Source organism: Pseudophryne corroboree, chromosome 12, assembly GCF_028390025.1.
Source record: "Pseudophryne corroboree isolate aPseCor3 chromosome 12, aPseCor3.hap2, whole genome shotgun sequence".
In the NCBI taxonomy this organism is placed as follows: Eukaryota; Metazoa; Chordata; class Amphibia; order Anura; family Myobatrachidae; genus Pseudophryne; species Pseudophryne corroboree.
The window spans coordinates 164871466-164888015 of NC_086455.1; the positions used below are offsets into that span (position 1 = coordinate 164871466).

At 45.3% G+C, this 16550-nt stretch overlaps 1 protein-coding gene across 9 annotated transcripts in view; it reads left to right on the forward strand.

Moving 5' to 3' along the window:
* The window catches only part of NIN (ninein), a 135284-nt gene that overhangs the window by 59725 nt on the left and 59009 nt on the right, over positions 1-16550 (forward strand). For all 9 annotated transcript variants that reach the window (XM_063948424.1, XM_063948425.1, XM_063948426.1 and 6 more), the window contains 5 exons: positions 9657-9696; positions 11758-11945; positions 15016-15162; positions 15313-15480; positions 15955-16091. In XM_063948424.1, the coding sequence (XP_063804494.1) occupies positions 9657-9696; positions 11758-11945; positions 15016-15162; positions 15313-15480; positions 15955-16091 (680 nt within the window). The remainder of the gene's footprint in view (positions 1-9656; positions 9697-11757; positions 11946-15015; positions 15163-15312; positions 15481-15954; positions 16092-16550) is intronic.

A 16550-nucleotide genomic window follows, 5' to 3' on the forward strand; every position in this document is an offset into this window, starting at 1 on the left:
GGCCTTGTCCAGTGATGGGCGGCCCCCAGCATGCGAGCAAAATGATAGCAAATTCTGCTTATCAGCAGAATTTGCTATCTTTACTGAATTAGCCTCTTTGCCAGTATAAATAATCACTGTAGCTCCGGCGCCATTGGAGGGGGCGGAGCTACCTCAGAGCGGGATCAGCAACGTTTTGGTGCCTTCCTCTGCTTACTGAGGCCACAGACAGCACACACAGCGCTTCCTGCCTTACAAGCCACGCTGGAACACTGGTACAGGGTGTAGCAAAGGAGGAGAGCCGCTATTGTACACTATCTGGGTCCTCTACAGGACAGACATTTTGTTTTCACTTCTAATTAATGGGCATAATACTTAATTGACCACAGTTACCATGCCATGTACAGGGTTAAAATTCCACTTTTCTCTGACGTCCTAGTGGATGCTGGGAACTCCGTAAGGACCATGGGGAATAGACGGGCTCCGCAGGAGACTGGGCACTCTAAAAGAAAGATTAGGTACTATCTGGTGTGCACTGGCTCCTCCCTCTATGCCCCTCCTCCAGACCTCAGTTAGATTTCTGTGCCCGGCCGAGCTGCATGCACACTAAGGGCTCTCCTGAGCTCCTAGAAAGAAAGTATATGTTAGGTTTTTTATTTTACAGTGAGACCTGCTGGCAACAGGCTCACTGCAACGAGGGACTAAGGGGAGAAGAAGCGAACCTACCTGCTTGCAGCTAGCTTGGGCTTCTTAGGCTACTGGACACCATTAGCTCCAGAGGGATCGACCGCAGGACCCGTCCTTGGTGTTTGTTCCCGGAGCCGCGCCGCCGTCCCCCTTACAGAGCCAGAAGCATGAAGATGGTCCGGAAAATCGGCGGCAGAAGACTTCAGTCTTCACCAAGGTAGCGCACAGCACTGCAGCTGTGCGCCATTGCTCCTCATACACACTTCACACTCCGGTCACTGAGGGTGCAGGGCGCTGGGGTGGGCGCCCTGAGCAGCAATAAAAACACCTTGGCTGGCAAAATAATCACAATATATAGCCCCAGAGGCTATATATGTGATAAATACCCCTGCCAGAATCCATAAAAAAGCGGGAGAAAAGTCAGCAAAAAAGGGGCGGAGCTATCTTCCTCGGCACACTGGCGCCATTTTCTCTTCACAGTGTAGCTGGAAGACAGCTCCCCAGGCTCTCCCCTGTAGTTTTCAGGCTCAAAGGGTTAAAAAGAGAGGGGGGGCACTAAATTTAGGCGCAATATTGTTTATACAAGCAGCTATTGGGGAAAATTCACTCAGTGATAGTGTTTATCCCTACATTATATAGCGCTCTGGTGTGTGCTGGCATACTCTCTCTCTGTCTCCCCAAAGGGCTGTGTGGGGTCCTGTCCTCAGTCAGAGCATTCCCTGTGTGTGTGCGGTGTGTCGGTACGGCTGTGTCGACATGTTTGATGAGGAGGCTTATGTGGAGGCGGAGCAGATGCCGATAAATGGGATGTCGCCCCCTGTGGGCCGACACCAGAGTGGATGGATAGGTGGAAGGTATTAACCGACAGTGTCAACTCCTTACATAAAAGGCTGGATGACGTAACAGCTATGGGACAGCCGGCTTCTCAGCCCGCGCCTGCCCAGGCATCTCAAAGGCCATCAGGGGCTCAAAAACGCCCGCTCCCTCAGATGGCAGACACAGATGTCGACACGGAGTCTGACTCCAGTGTCGACGAGGTTGAGACATATACACAATCCACTAGGAACATCCGTTACATGATCCCGGCAATAAAAAATGTGTTACACATTTCTGACATTAACCCAAGTACCACTAAAAAAGGGTTTTATGTTTGGGGAGAAAAAGCAGGCAGTGTTTTGTTCCCCCATCAAATGAGTGAATGAAGTGTGAAAAAGCGTGGGTTCCCCCGATAAGAAACTGGTAATTTCTAAAAAGTTACTGATGGCGTACCTTTTCCCGCCAGAGGATAAGTTACGCTGGGAGATATCCCCTAGGGTGGATAAGGCGCTCACGCGTTTGTCAAAAAAGGTGGCACTGCCGTCTTAGGATACGGCCACTTTGAAGGTACCTGCTGATAAAAAGCAGGAGGCTATCCTGAAGTCTGTATTTACACACTCAGGTACTAGACTGAGACCTGCAGATAGTGCTGCTGCAGCGTGGTCTGTAACCCTGTCAAACAGGGATACTATTTTGCGAACATAAGTCGTCGTCTTATATATGAGGGATGCACAGAGGGATATTTTGCCGGCTGGCATCCAGAATTAATGCAATGTCCATTCTGTCAGGAGGGTATTAGAGACCCGACACTGGACAGGTGATGCTGACTTTAAAAGGCACATAGAGCCTTATAAGGGTGAGGAATTGTTTGGGGATGGTCTCTGGGACCTCGTATCCACAGCAACAGCTGGGAAGAAAATTTTTTACCTCAGGTTTCCTCACAGCCTAAGAAAGCACTGTATTATCAGGTACAGTCCTTTCGGCTTCAGAAAAGCAAGCGGGTCAATGGCGCTTCCTTTCTGCACAGAGACGAGGGAAGAGGGAAAAAGCTGCACCAGTCAGCCAGTTCCCAGAATCAAAATTCTTCCCCCGCATCCTCTGAGTCCACCGCATGACGCGGGGGCTCCACAGGCGTAGCCAGGTACGGTGGGGGGCCGCCTCAAAAATTTCAGCGATCAGTGGGCTCGCTCACAGGTGGATCCCTGGATCCTTCAAGTAGTATCTCAGGGGTACAGGCTGGAATTTTAGGCGTCTCCCCCCCGCCGTTTCCTCAAATCTGCCTTGCCGACAACTCCCTCAGGCAGGGAGGCTGTGCTAGAGGCAATTCACAAGCTGTATTCCCAGCAGGTGATAGTCAAGGTGCCCCTACTTCAACAAGGACGGGGTTACTATTCCACACTGTTTGTGGTACCGAAACCGGACGGTTCGGTGAGACCCATTTTAAATTTGAAGTCCTTGAACACATACATAAAAAAATTCAAGTTCAAGATGGAATCGCTCAGGGCGGTTATTGCAAGCCTGGAGGAGGGGGATTACATGGTATCCCTGGACATCAAGGATGCTTACCTACATGTCCCCATTTACCATCCTCACCAGGAGTACCTCAGATTTGTGGTACAGGATTGCCATTACCAATTCCAAACACTGCCGTTTGGACTGTCCACGGCACCGAGGGTCTTCACCAAGGTAATGGCAGAAATGATGATACGCCTTCGAAAAAAGGGAGTTTTTAATTATCCCGTACTTGGACGATCTCCTTATAAAGGCGAGGTCCATGGAGCAGTTGTTGGTCGGAGTAGCACTATCTCGGGAAGTGCTACAACAGCACGGATGGATTCTATACATTCCAAAGTCACAGCTGGTTCCTACCACACGCCTGCTGTTCCTGGGGATGGTTCTGGACACAGAACAGAAAAAAGTGTTTCTCCCACAGGAGAAAGCCAAGGAGCTGTCATCTCTAGTCAGAGACCTCCTGAAACCAAAACAGGTATCGGTGCATCACTGCACACGAGTCCTGGGAAAAATGGTAGCTTCTTACGAAGCAAAATTCCATTCGGCAGGTTCCATGCAAGAACCTTTCAGTGGGACCTCTTGGACAAGTGGTCGGAATCGCATCTTCAGATGCATCGGCTGATAACCCTGTCTCCAAGGACCAGGGTATCTCTACTGTGGTGGCTGCAGAGTGCTCATCTTCAAGAGGGCCGCAGATTCGGCATACAGGAATGGGTCCTGGTAACCACGGATGCCAGCCTTCGAGGCTGGGGGGCAGTCACACAGGGAAGAAATTTCCAAGGACTTTGGTCAAGTCAGGAGTCGTCCATACACATAAATATTCTGGAACTGAGGGCCATTTACAATGCCCTAAGTCTGGCAAGGCCTCTGCTTCAAAACCAGCCGGTACTGATCCAATCAGACAACATCACGGCAGTCGCCCATGTAAACCGACAGGGCGGCACAAGAAGCAGGATGGCGATGGCAGAAGCCACAAGGATTCTCCGATGGGCGGAAAATCACGTCTTAGCACTGTCGGCAGTGTTCATTCTGGGAGTGGACAACTGGGAAGCAGACTTCCTCAGCAGACACGACCGACACCCGGGAGAGTGGGGACTTCATCCAGAAGTCTTCCAACTGTTGGTAAACCGTTGGGAAAGGCCACAGGTGGACATGATGGCGTCCCGCCTAAACAAAAAACTAGATATTGCGCCAGGTCAAGGGACCCTCAGGCAATAGCTGTGGACGCTCTAGTGACACCGTGGGTGTACCAGTCGGTTTATGTATTCCCTCTTCTGCCTCTCATACCAAAGGTACTGAGAATAATAAGAATACGAGGAGTAAGAACGATACTCGTGGTTCCGGATGGGCCAAGAAGAACTTGGTACCCAGAACTTCAAGAAATTATATCAGAGGACCCATGGCCTCTACCGCTCAGACAGGATCTGCTACAGCAGGGGCCCTGTCTGTTCCAAGACTTACCGCGGCTGCGTTGGACGGCATGGCGGTTGAATTCCGGATCCTAAAGCAAAAGGGCATTCCGGAGGAAGTCATTCCTACGCTGATAAAAGCCAGGAAAGAAGTAACCGCAAACCATTATCACCGTATTTGGCGAAAATATGTTGCGTGGTGTGAGGCCAGGAAGGCCCCAACAGAGGAATTTCAGCTGGGTCGTTTTCTGCACTTCCTACAGTCAGGAGTGACTATGGGCCTAAAATTGGGTTCCATTAAGGTCCAGATTTCGGCTCTGTCGATTTTCTTCCAGAAAGAACTGGCTTCACTGCCTGGAGTTCAGACATTTGTAAAGGGAGTGCTACATATTCAGCCCCTTTTTTGTGCCTTCTGTGGCACCTTGGGATCTCAACGTGGTGTTGAGTTTCTTAAAATCACATTGGTTTGAGCCACTTAAAACTGTGGATTTGAAATATCTCACGTGGAAAGTGGTCATGTTATTGGCCTTGGCTTCGGCCAGGCGTGTGTCAGAATTGGCGGCTTTGTCATGTAAAAGCCCTTATCTGATTTTCCATATGGATGGGGCAGAATTGAGGACTCGTCCCCAGTTTCTCCCTAAGGTGGTATCCGCTTTTCACTTGAACCAACCTATTGTTGTGCCTGCGGCTACTAGGGATTTGGAAGATTCCAAGTTACTGGACGTAGTCAGGGCCTTAAAAATTTATATTTCCAGGACGGCTGGAGTCAGGAAAACTGACTCGTTTTTTATCCTGTAGGCACCCAACAAAATAGGTGCTCCTGCTTCTAAGCAGACTATTGCTCGCTGAATTTGTAGCACAATTCAGCTGGAGCATTCTGCGGCTGGATTGCCGCATCCTAAATCAGTAACAGCCCATTCCACGAGGAAAGTGGGCTCATCTTGGGCGGCTGCCCGAGGGGTCTCGGCTTTACAACTTTGCCGAGCTGCAACTTGGTCAGGGGCAAACACGTTTGCTAAATTCTACAAATTTGATACCCTGGCTGAGGAGGACCTTGAGTTCTCTCATTCGGTGCTGCAGAGTCATCCGCACTCTCCCGCCCGTTTGGGAGCTTTGGTATAATCCCCATGGTCCCCACGGAGTTCCCAGCATCCACTAGGACGTCAGAGAAAATAAGATTTTACTCACCGGTAAATCTATTTCTCGTAGTCCGTAGTGGATGCTGGGCGCCCATCCCAAGTGCGGATTGTCTGCAATACTTGTATATAGTTATTGCCTAACTAAAGGGTTATTGTTGAGCCATCTGTTGAGAGGCTCAGTTATATTTCATACTGTTAACTGGGTATAGTATCACGAGTTATACAGTGTGATTGGTGTGGCTGGTATGAGTCTTACCCGGGATTCAAAATCCTTCCTTATTGTGTCAGCTCTTCCGGGCACAGTATGCTAACTGAGGTCTGGAGGAGGGGCATAGAGGGAGGAGCCAGTGCACACCAGATAGTACCTAATCTTTCTTTTAGAGTGCCCAGTCTCCTGCGGAGCCCGTCTATTCCCCATGGTCCTTACGGAGTTCCCAGCATCCACTACGGACTACGAGAAATAGATTTACCGGTGAGTAAAATCTTATTATTCTCTAGTGCAGCTGTGCTGAACCTGAACCCTCAGGTTTTCCACACAGGTCATGTTTTGAGGATTTCGGTCTGTGGCTGCAGATGACATAACTACCGACTCATCAACAGAGATTACCTCACCTGTGCATGATTAAAGGCATCCCCCAAACATGACCTGTGGTGGTACTTGAGGACTGCAGTTCAGAACCACTGCTGTATTGAATCTAGTCCCCACACTTAGCATTGGCAGCCATTTTGTCTTCTAAACCATGTTAATGTGCATACTATGGGTGGAATGCATCAAGAATCCCATCCCGCCAGTGATCGCAAAGATAGCGGCGTTTAGTAACGCTGTCTGCTTGAACAATTGCAGCAGAGGGCAGCTCTTCCGATAAGAGCTTTGCAATAGGACTGCCCGGTTTATGATATATGTATTTGCTACCCATGTCATTGTACTTCTGTTTCACCTATAATTATTAAAGTGTTGATTCCTATATTGCTGTCAGATGAATGCGAATGTTGGATGTTATTTCTTATTTGTTGCTATATATGACATTTTCTCCTTTTAGTGGTTACCTAACGCTGATCTGCAGCAGTCGTCAATTTTAAATATGGATTTTATTAGCATCTTCTGCCAGCCAGACTACTCCTAGTCCGAACATATGAATTTACTTCAGAAGCTAATAGTTATCCAGCTCCCCACGGGCGTGCAGTCACAGACTGCATAATGAATGTGGTTGTGGCCCGCTGTTTAATATTAATAGTCCACCCAACCTTATTTAATCAGCAAGACCCAGCACACACTCATTATGTAGTCATTCCGAATTCTTACACCCATGGGGAAGATGCTTAGTAATAACTTGCTGAGAAGTGAGCCTCACGCGTTCTGGATGTCAGCCGGCTTTAATTGCTTTGCAGTTTTATTTAAAGAATTTACGATTTATTTGGTGTATCTGAGTAAGTTTATGTGGCGCAGCTGATTAGAAGCTATGGCGTACTTTAAAGGACTAGGTCCGCAAAAATAAAATAAGTAAATATGAATAAGATCTTATTTAGACGTGACTTCTCTTCATAATTTAAAATCTAATATATCATATATCAAATATTGAATATTATGGTCTATTGAGTGTTTGGTAAAATATAACAGCTGTAATTGGTTCATCCTTATTTCTGAAGCTACTGTGGTTGGTGGCCTTTGTAATGTAAGAGACCACCTCCTCTTCCAGCGCCTATAAATAAAATGTCATTGGCATGAAGGTGGCTCCTTCACATGCAATGGTGTAGGCGGCCATTTTGTGTGTTGACTGGTATTGCAGCAATCAATTCACTGGGAATCCGAGCTGTTGCCTCATACCTCAGAGATGTCGCTAACGCCTAAGTAATTTCTAGACTGCTGGATTGGTTCAGTAAACAAAATGGCTGCTTCCCCTGTGTTTGACACGTCTATGATGAGGAAAAGGACGCAATGTAGATTTTGTATGCAGGGGAGTAATATGTCACGGCACATGCGTCTAAGTCGCACAGCGCGAGTTCCATGGTAGTCTTATGATGGCGATTGCAGAGAGGGTTTCTGTGATTGACAGCCAGAAAGCGATTGGGGGCGGTAAAAGGGAATGGTGACTTAAGCGCAGACGTGTCACGACCATTTTGTGGCCATATTTCAAAGTGGCCATGCTGACCATAGATGGTTGATGTTCACCCGATGTGCATCTGATGGTTGTGCCTTTGTACGCAAGTGGCGGGTCAGTGACCCCCGATTATGGGTGTCTCTATACATCTCCCGAGCGACTGCCACATTTGCTTATTTTTGCACAGCCGTTGCATACAAATTTGCAGCAGAATTAGGCCTATTGTCCATTATAATTAGGTACATGTATTTGGCAAATCATCTGCTAAGATTAAACGTTCTGATTATTGGTTAAAGTGCGTAAAGCAATATTGTCAGCAAAAATGCTGCTGTAGCCAATAGTAACCCCCGGCTGGTAATAAGGTCCACCAGTTTTAGCCAGCAATGGCTTTCACATGCAAATTCTATTTAACAAGTATCACAGTGGTACCATTCCAATCCCCATTCTGTTATTGTCACCTGTCGATAGTATATCCCATATAATAAAGCAAATAAATGAATTTAATGAATAACATTATTAGAATTATTTAGAAGTTTTTTTTTTTTTTTTTCATTAGTGGGGCTGAAGGTAAGGAAGCCTGGTCTTTAATTTCCACTGGGCCTGATTCAGGTTCTGGCGCTAGTGTGACGCCACCTGCTGCGGAGTCACTCCCCCTGCTGCATATGAGTGTCATGGCTGCTGCTCCAATACAAGCTGCAGCAATAGCTACTCCAGCCACGTCTGACTCAGGTCACTGTGTGTGTGTGTAGGAAATGGTCTGTCAGTAAGTGATTATTTAAAAAAAAATAACATTCCATATTGCCGTCGATTCAGCAGCAGGCCACTGAATCCTTGTGAGGGCTTCGGATTCAAAGAGTCCAGTACCTAATAAATCCATGTTTAGTCCACAATGTAAGAAAATAAAGTGTGGGAAATGCGACACATTGGAATTCCACGCAACAGAATTTTCCATTTTGGATGTATTGAGCCGTTAGTGACACCAGTGGGTAGCGTATGGTCAGGCTGCTCGTACAACAGACCCACATTGGTTCCTCATAATCCAGTCCGTACAGGCTCGGGAGTGTGCTGTGGGAGGTATTGCTGAGGGGATACACAGTTGTTAAACAGGTGGCATGGGCAGTTTGGGCCTACACTTCTTGATTCTGTGACGAGCATTTGTGTAATGTAATGTTGGAATCAGGATAGTTTTCCCTTTGTCCATGTGGAAAAGAGATTTGTATAACGTGTGCCCTCAGAACAGTCCGCTTACTCTCTACGCCTCAGTAAGTCCTTAAACTAGTCTCCTGTTCTGCTGGGGAACAAAGGTCCACCTCTCGGAGCAGATGGCACAGCGCCTGCAAATGCTGGGCTGTTACAGATTGTGGTGTAGTGAGGAAACGGCACCAGTTTCAGATGCTGTAACCGGGGTCCTGCACTACAAAGGGGGAGCTCCCTGACCATCTGTTACTGAACGCTGCAAAGCATGTGCGAGTCGCCACAAAGGACCCTCAAATCTCCCTCTTTTTATTTTGATGGATGTAATAGGTGTGACACACCCACCTCACCAATCCAGCTGCCGTGCAATACAAAGCTGTGTGTGTGTAATGTGTGCCACCATAGCAACCACTGCTGTCTTCTTTATGCCTTTGACACACTTTGGCGGCATTTTTTTTTTTTTGGCTCCACTGACCTATGACCTTTTCTGTCAAGTTACAAAAAAGCAAAACACCCCCCTCCCTCCCTTCCTCTGCTCTTGTGGCCGATCTGTGGTAATACAAATGGAAGAAAGTGTCTGTAGAATGATGTCACCGAGGCAACAGGCAAGGGGGGCCGGTTGGTTTAATACAATCTGTGATAAGGGGGCTGACTGCTGTTGCGGTGAGGCTGGCCCAGTGAGCAGGTGCGCCCTGCTGGATACATAGATGTAACGATATTGGATTATTACACACTAATAACGGTGCGGGGTCTGCAATGTCTCTATTATAACATCCGGGTGTGACTGTTAGTCACTAATATTCTGTTTTGTCTGGTTACAGCTTTGGAAGAATGAGGATGGAGAAGAATATGAAGCTGAAGGTGAGGACGTGGTTTATGTAATACACCTCTATACAATCATTAATGGGTCTATTCATGAAGCAGTGAAAAGAGTGGAGAAGTGAGCCTGTGGAGAGGTTGCCCATGGCAACCAATCAGCTGCTCCATACAATTGTATAGTATGCAAATTAGAAATGTTACTTCAATGCTGATTGGTTGCCATGGGCAACTTCTCCACTGGCTCACTTCTCCACACTTTTCACTGCTTCATGAATAGACCCCTAAGTGAATTAATGGAAAATAAAAGTCTAATGCTGGGTACACACTGGAGTGATGTGTATCCAGCCGATATGATGGGCCGACATATCGGAGCCTGGGTACACATTGAGCGATGTCAATGAAGGATGGAACGATCGCTGTTCGGTCCTTCTTTGGAGTGCGTGTTGTCTCTAGCGGTATCGTCAGGAAACGATAGTGTCCCCGGATTTCCTGTCGCATTCTGTAGTGTCGGCATTCTGTAGTGTTGGCATACTTACTGACTTTGCCAAGATCCTTTCCTGGAGTTCCCAGGAGAGGACAATCCAGGTGGGGTGGGGTGGGGCGAGTCGCAGTAAACTTATCACATTCCTGCCTCCTGTGGCGTTTTGACAGTACTATTGGCACTGTGTCGTATGGATGGGCCAATCAGATCACATCATCGCTGCCTCTTGTCCCGCCTACTCCACAGGCCGGCTGGGGGTGAGTGTAGAATGTGGTTCTACCTTTGCCGGGAGTTTCCTCAGGAGATTGGTCATGCACGAGTATAGGGGATCACCAGACAATAGCTACTGAGGGGGTCACGTTGTTTGGAATAGAAGCACTAGAAAGACACTTTGATAGAATACAGAAAGATAAAAACAAAGCCACCGCACAGTAAGGACATGACCTTGGCTGTGTATATTTGTTGTATACAACAACAGGTTGGTTAAATAATTGGCACGGAGGTATTGCGCAGTGACTATAAATCAAAGTGTGTGGCCGATAAACACAGACTAGACCTGCTAGGAACACACAATACACAATACAAGCTCAGTCCGGTTACTATGCGGCACTGGTTAGTTTGTAACATAAATACCGTAATGAGATTAACTTTAAAATACGTTCTGCTCTGGAGTGTCTGATGTTGCTGGGATATAAAGCGCCGGTCCCCGCTGAACCAGCTCAGACGATCGCTTTTCAGACTGTTTAAGGATTAGATTTGGCCGCAATTATCAGCTCTAATAATTCTGTATTGTTTTCGCTCATGTATTTTTCATAAGACTGTAGCTCTCCAGTTACCGGATTGTAAAAGACAATACTGTATACTGCATGTATCTGGCCCGCTAGGTATCTGAGCTTTAAAATATTATTGCGTCATTCAGTAAAGAGTATTAAATGTATTTATAGTGCTGGATTTTGTTCGGATCAGCTTGTAAGAAGATACTTGACCATAATAAATCTCTAAGCAACTCTCATCTAATGTATTTCTTTATTACCTTACTTGTCCTAAGAGGCATCACCAGCGGTGCGTGTATTGCGGGTCTCCTTACAGAAGCACAGCTAGTTACAGCCAAGTGCTGGGCAAAGGATTATTCCACCTGTGCTCCTGCGGGGAGACCTGAGGACAGTTGTGGGGATCAGGGTTTGTTACAGTATGTTGTGTTACCGAGCCCCAGGCGTTCTCTAGTATTGTTTTGCAGTATTATAGGTATTTTGTGCTCGTTTTCTTATACAACCAAAAATATACTATTTGGCCAGTAAATAGACCTTGGTCCGTTGCTTAAGCTGGTTAATAATGAGAAACGTGTTTAGTTTCCTCATTTTGTAAGGGTTTATATTTTGCATCAGTTGTGTTGACAGCGCCACCTGTGTGTCTACGAAGAAACTGCACTCGCCTATACCGAAATGTCTTAATTTTAATCCACAATATCCCATCGTTTCCTCATATATTTTATAGTCATTTATTCAGCAGGAGAAACTTTTACTGATTGTAGGCCAACCAGATTGTTCGTTTTCCATAAACTGCGTCGGATTCTTTCTGGAAGGCTTAGTAATTGGATGACGTCTGTGTTTCTCTTCCTTCAGGCCAGTTACGGTTCTGGAATCCAGATGACCTCAGCGCTTCACAGACCGTGTCCCCGGAACAGGACTGGGTGGAGGAGAAGCTGCAGCTCATCTGTGAAGATCTTGGTATCACACGAGATGGTCACTTAAACAGGAAGAAGCTCATCTCAATCTGTGAACAATATGGCTTCCAAAACCTGGGCAAGGAGGTGAGTCGTACGGACGCCTCGATGTGTTTGTAAATACAGGTAGACCTGATGAGACATCCAAAATGGCCGTGCCATTGTACTATCCACCACTGCTCCCAGAATCCTTAGCTTGCAAATGGGATTCTTGGCGTGATATGTCAACTGGACAGTAACCTTAGGACAACACCAATATAAAATCTGCATTACTAAAGAGCAATTATTTTACAAATTCTGAGGGTGGAAATAGTTACAATACATTAAACTACTGTGTAAAATTTATGCAGATTATTGGAATAAATGACTCCTATTATTTATTGACTGTCTATAAAATATATTTGATGACCTTCAATACAAAATTTTCCATGTAGCGCTCTTTCAGGAGATGTGTGTGTGATCCGATTAAACTGTAACTTTTTTGTGTGTGTGTATACAAACTATTTTTTTGAATTGCAAGCTTGGAAAACTACCGTGGTCGTTTAGTTCTCTTTTGTTTGAGCAATGCTGAAAGTAACATTTCCCGTTCTTTGTGTAGAGATGATAATTTCAAGGGGATGTTCAGAGAATGATGCAGTTTTGTGGAGTCAGTGCCTGATGCCGGCTTAAAATGGCGCCTTGGTTTAGCTTGAGGCCTGTGATTAGACCATGTTTTGGCTAACCAATCACAGGCCTCCGGCATCCAAACCCCCCCTCCCTTCAGATTTCTGCAACAGACTCAACAATGATTTAGTAGACAGTAATACTAACAGCATAGCATCCTTTAAAATGATCCTTTTTTGCACCAGTTATTTTCCGTGACCTGAATAATTCAGTTGGAAAAGGAGTTGCAAAACATTTTGGTTCAGGTGACTTTGGTCGCAGAGGCGGACAGCAATGTTACGGTATTTTACTGTGTAACTAGGTACTACAGTATATTATCTGTCCATTTTGTGGGCCGTTACTGAAAATAGGAATATTTTGCTTAATATAATTTAGCTTACATACAATTCCCAACTATCCCTAATTTATTCCAGTCATTCACTGAATTTACGCTTACTCAGCCAGAGATAAGGCGTTCCTTGCAAATTTATGTTTCATTGTAAAAATAGATTGCAGTAGTGCTTTTCCCCACCTTTTTAGTGCTGCCCTCTAGTGACAACGTGCATCATGGCAATATAGTTTTCATTCAACCATAATAAATATTAACATGATTGAGTTGTTTATATTGCGCACACTTATTCCGCATTGCTTACAGAAAATCACATCAGTCCCTGCCCCAGTGGTGCTTACACTCTTTATGACCTATAACGTGGGCATATATTGTAGGGCTTATTAACCTACCAGTATATTTCGGGATTGTAGGATGAAGCCAGAGCACCCGGAGCTAACCCACACAAACATGCAAAGAAAATACAAACTCTACACAGATTGGACACTTGTTTGAGTCCAATCTACTGTATATCCACAGTGCTGTGAGGCAGCAACACTAACCATTGCACCACCATGCTCCCCTGTGAGGTCATATTGAATATGTCAGGGCTGGGAGGCTGTACAGTTGTCTTGGGGTTGGGTCTACTGGTACTTTAATATTTTTTTTGCTATCACATACACAGTATTGAACACCCCAGCTGATTGTGGGAGGGATGTGTGTGGGAGTTACATGTAATGAGCACTTTCAATTCACCAAAGCCAAATGAAAGTGAAACCAATTAGTTCCTTATAAATATACTGAATTTTCTTTGACGAATCTCGCATATTGGTTTTATACATATAGACTCAAATCTAATAGCCTGCAGTTTTGGGGCTACTTACTGGCCTGGTATTGCCTTAAACTGAATTACTGCTTTAAATATCGCATCTATGGGGGTTATTCAGAGTTGTTAGCAAACCAAAAAAGTTAGCAAATGGACAAAACCATGTGCACTGCAGGTGGGGCAGATGTAACATGTGCAGAGAGTTAGATTTGGGTGGGTTATATTGTTTCTGTGCAGGGTAAATACTGGCTGCTTTATTTCTACACTGCAATTTTAGATTTCAGTCTGAACACACCACACCCAAATCTAAAGTTCTCTGCACATGTTACACCTCCCCCCCCCCCTCCCCCTGCAGTGCACATGGTTTTGCCCAGTCCTAACTTTTTTGGTTTGCTAATAACTCTGAATAACCCCCTGTGTCAGTGAAATTGTGGTGGTTTATGCAAATTGCGGCCTGTTACATGGGGCTATAATATCTTCTGCGCTGAAGGTATTCTTACCGTGTTTATCCAGACTGGTAGAAATAATCTGGGGGCAAGGCCTGTGTCTGATGAAGGTTGTACGATGGGTACTTAAAAAGCCATCATTTTATGTAACTCTGTATAACTAGTATAAAGCATAGGTGCCAGATCTGTGGGTTCTTGAAGACCCCAATATTTTTTCCACCACTAAATGGCATTTTCCAGTCCCATTTTGGGGGTTCCGGTATGAATGGTCGACCATGTTATGGTCGACAGTCATTAGGTCGACCACTATTGGTCGACATTGACATGGTCGACACATGAAAATGGTCGACACATGAAAGGTCGACATGAGTTTTTAAACTTTTTTTGGTGTCGTTTTTTGCGTAAAGTGACTGGGAACCCCAATTAGTGCACCGCGTTCGCTCGCCATGCTTCGGGCATGGTGCCTTCGCTCCGCTACCGCTTCGCTCGGCACACTTTACCGTTCCAATCGTAGTCCATGTGGATCGTAAAGTATGGAAAAGTTCCCCAAAAGAAAAAAAAGTTAAAAAACTCATGTCGACCTTTTCATGTGTCGACCTTTCACGTGTCGACCATTTTCATGTGCCGACCATGTGTCCATGTCGACCATGTTAGTGGTCGACCTAATGACTGTCGACCATAACATGGTCAACCATGTGAATATAACTGCATTTTGGGCCAGTTACAATGGGCACCCCCAGTCATTTTATAGGGATGGTTCATGTGGCGGAGTGTGACTAATGCATTATATAGATTTTACAGCAGTAACATGTTTTCGTGAATTTAACATGATCTAATCCCTTGAGGAACATGTTTGATCCATGTCTAGTAATGTATGGTGAGACTACCTTCATTCCTTCTTATTGGGTATTACAGGCTCTGGAGGACACGTTGCAGAACTTAGATCACGATGACACAATGAGCCTCCAAGATTTCTTCCATGAAGTCTGTAAAAACTCCAAACCACTTACTCCGTCATCTTCCACCCCGTACCGTCAGCTAAAGAGACACTTATCTCTGCAGGTAAGTTTGCTGAGCTCTGCTTCGCTGTTGGATATTTTTATTCATCTTAATATCATTGTCACTATGTTGGTTCAGTGGCCAGAAGGGTCTCCTCTGTGACACTGAGCATTGGATTCCCCGATAACGCCACCTCCATCGCTTTATTTGCAGCCTTATGATGAAAGTGGGAGGAGAACACTGACTCCATCTGCCATGGCTGGAACCGTCGGCTTCCGTTTGTTCTCCAAACTCGATGATGGAACAGGTTATGGGTCTGCGGAGGACATCGTGGACTTGTGGAATGAAGAAGGACTCGAGAACAGCCCGGCAATCCTCAAGGTTTTATTTCATAGGAACAACCTGTTTTATCCACTGTCTGTTAAATATAAACGTGTGCGATTTCCAGAAGCATAATAATTAGTGACGAAAATCTCTTGTGCGACCATAAATAGTGTTTACATGCGGTCGGTCTGCAGAGCATCAGTCTCCTCATTGTAAAATAAGAACCGAGAGAGAGGTAGACTTTTTACTGAATTGGGGTCTGTGGGTGCTTCAGGTCCAGCAACACGGAAACTATATTGGAGAGGAACCATTTAAACCTCTAGAACATACATTTAATTCCAATATTAAACCAAAATCCAAATATATGAAGTAAAACTGCAATTGTCATTTGTACAGTAGCTTTGCAAATATATAGGCTTACGAAACATTTTTGAAACATAGTGGAATCGCGGTGCTTGGTGTCGCGCTCTGCTTGCTGTCTGGAAGAACCCTTGGCTGACTGCTAACCGGTGTCTACTCTCCATTTTGCAGGCTCTTGATTTTAATTTAGAAGGGAAGATCAATCTGACGGAGCTGACCATGACGCTGGAGAATGAGCTTCTGATCACCAAGAATGATATCTACCAGGCAGCGCTCATCAGCTTCCGCTCAGAGATCAGGCACTTAGTGTAAGTTACACCTTACTGGTCTGCGTTCTCTAGCTACTGTCTTATGGCCATTATTTAGTGTTTGTGTACATTTGGGAACCTGTATTAGAACATACCGCCACGTTTATAGGCACCTACAAATGAGGTAGTTTTTTTTTCTGCAAGACATTTTTATTTAAATGAATTGTTGGCCCCGTGGCTCCCAATAGTTATCTAGAGAAACACTAACGTAGGGCTCTATTATAGACTTACGGGTGGCGTGTAATTTCATTTATTGTGCGGTCTGAACTCGGGCTCTAGGTAACGGGAGGTTCCTGGTGGTTTTCTATAAGGAGCAAAGTATTGGTAATGCAATCTTTGTGCAATCAAAACACAATTGTACTTGTTTAAGTGAAATCTTTAGTGCATTTCATAATGTTATTTTGTATTAGAATCCACAATTAAAGGTCACTTTTAAAAAAAAAAAAATTATAAAAAAAA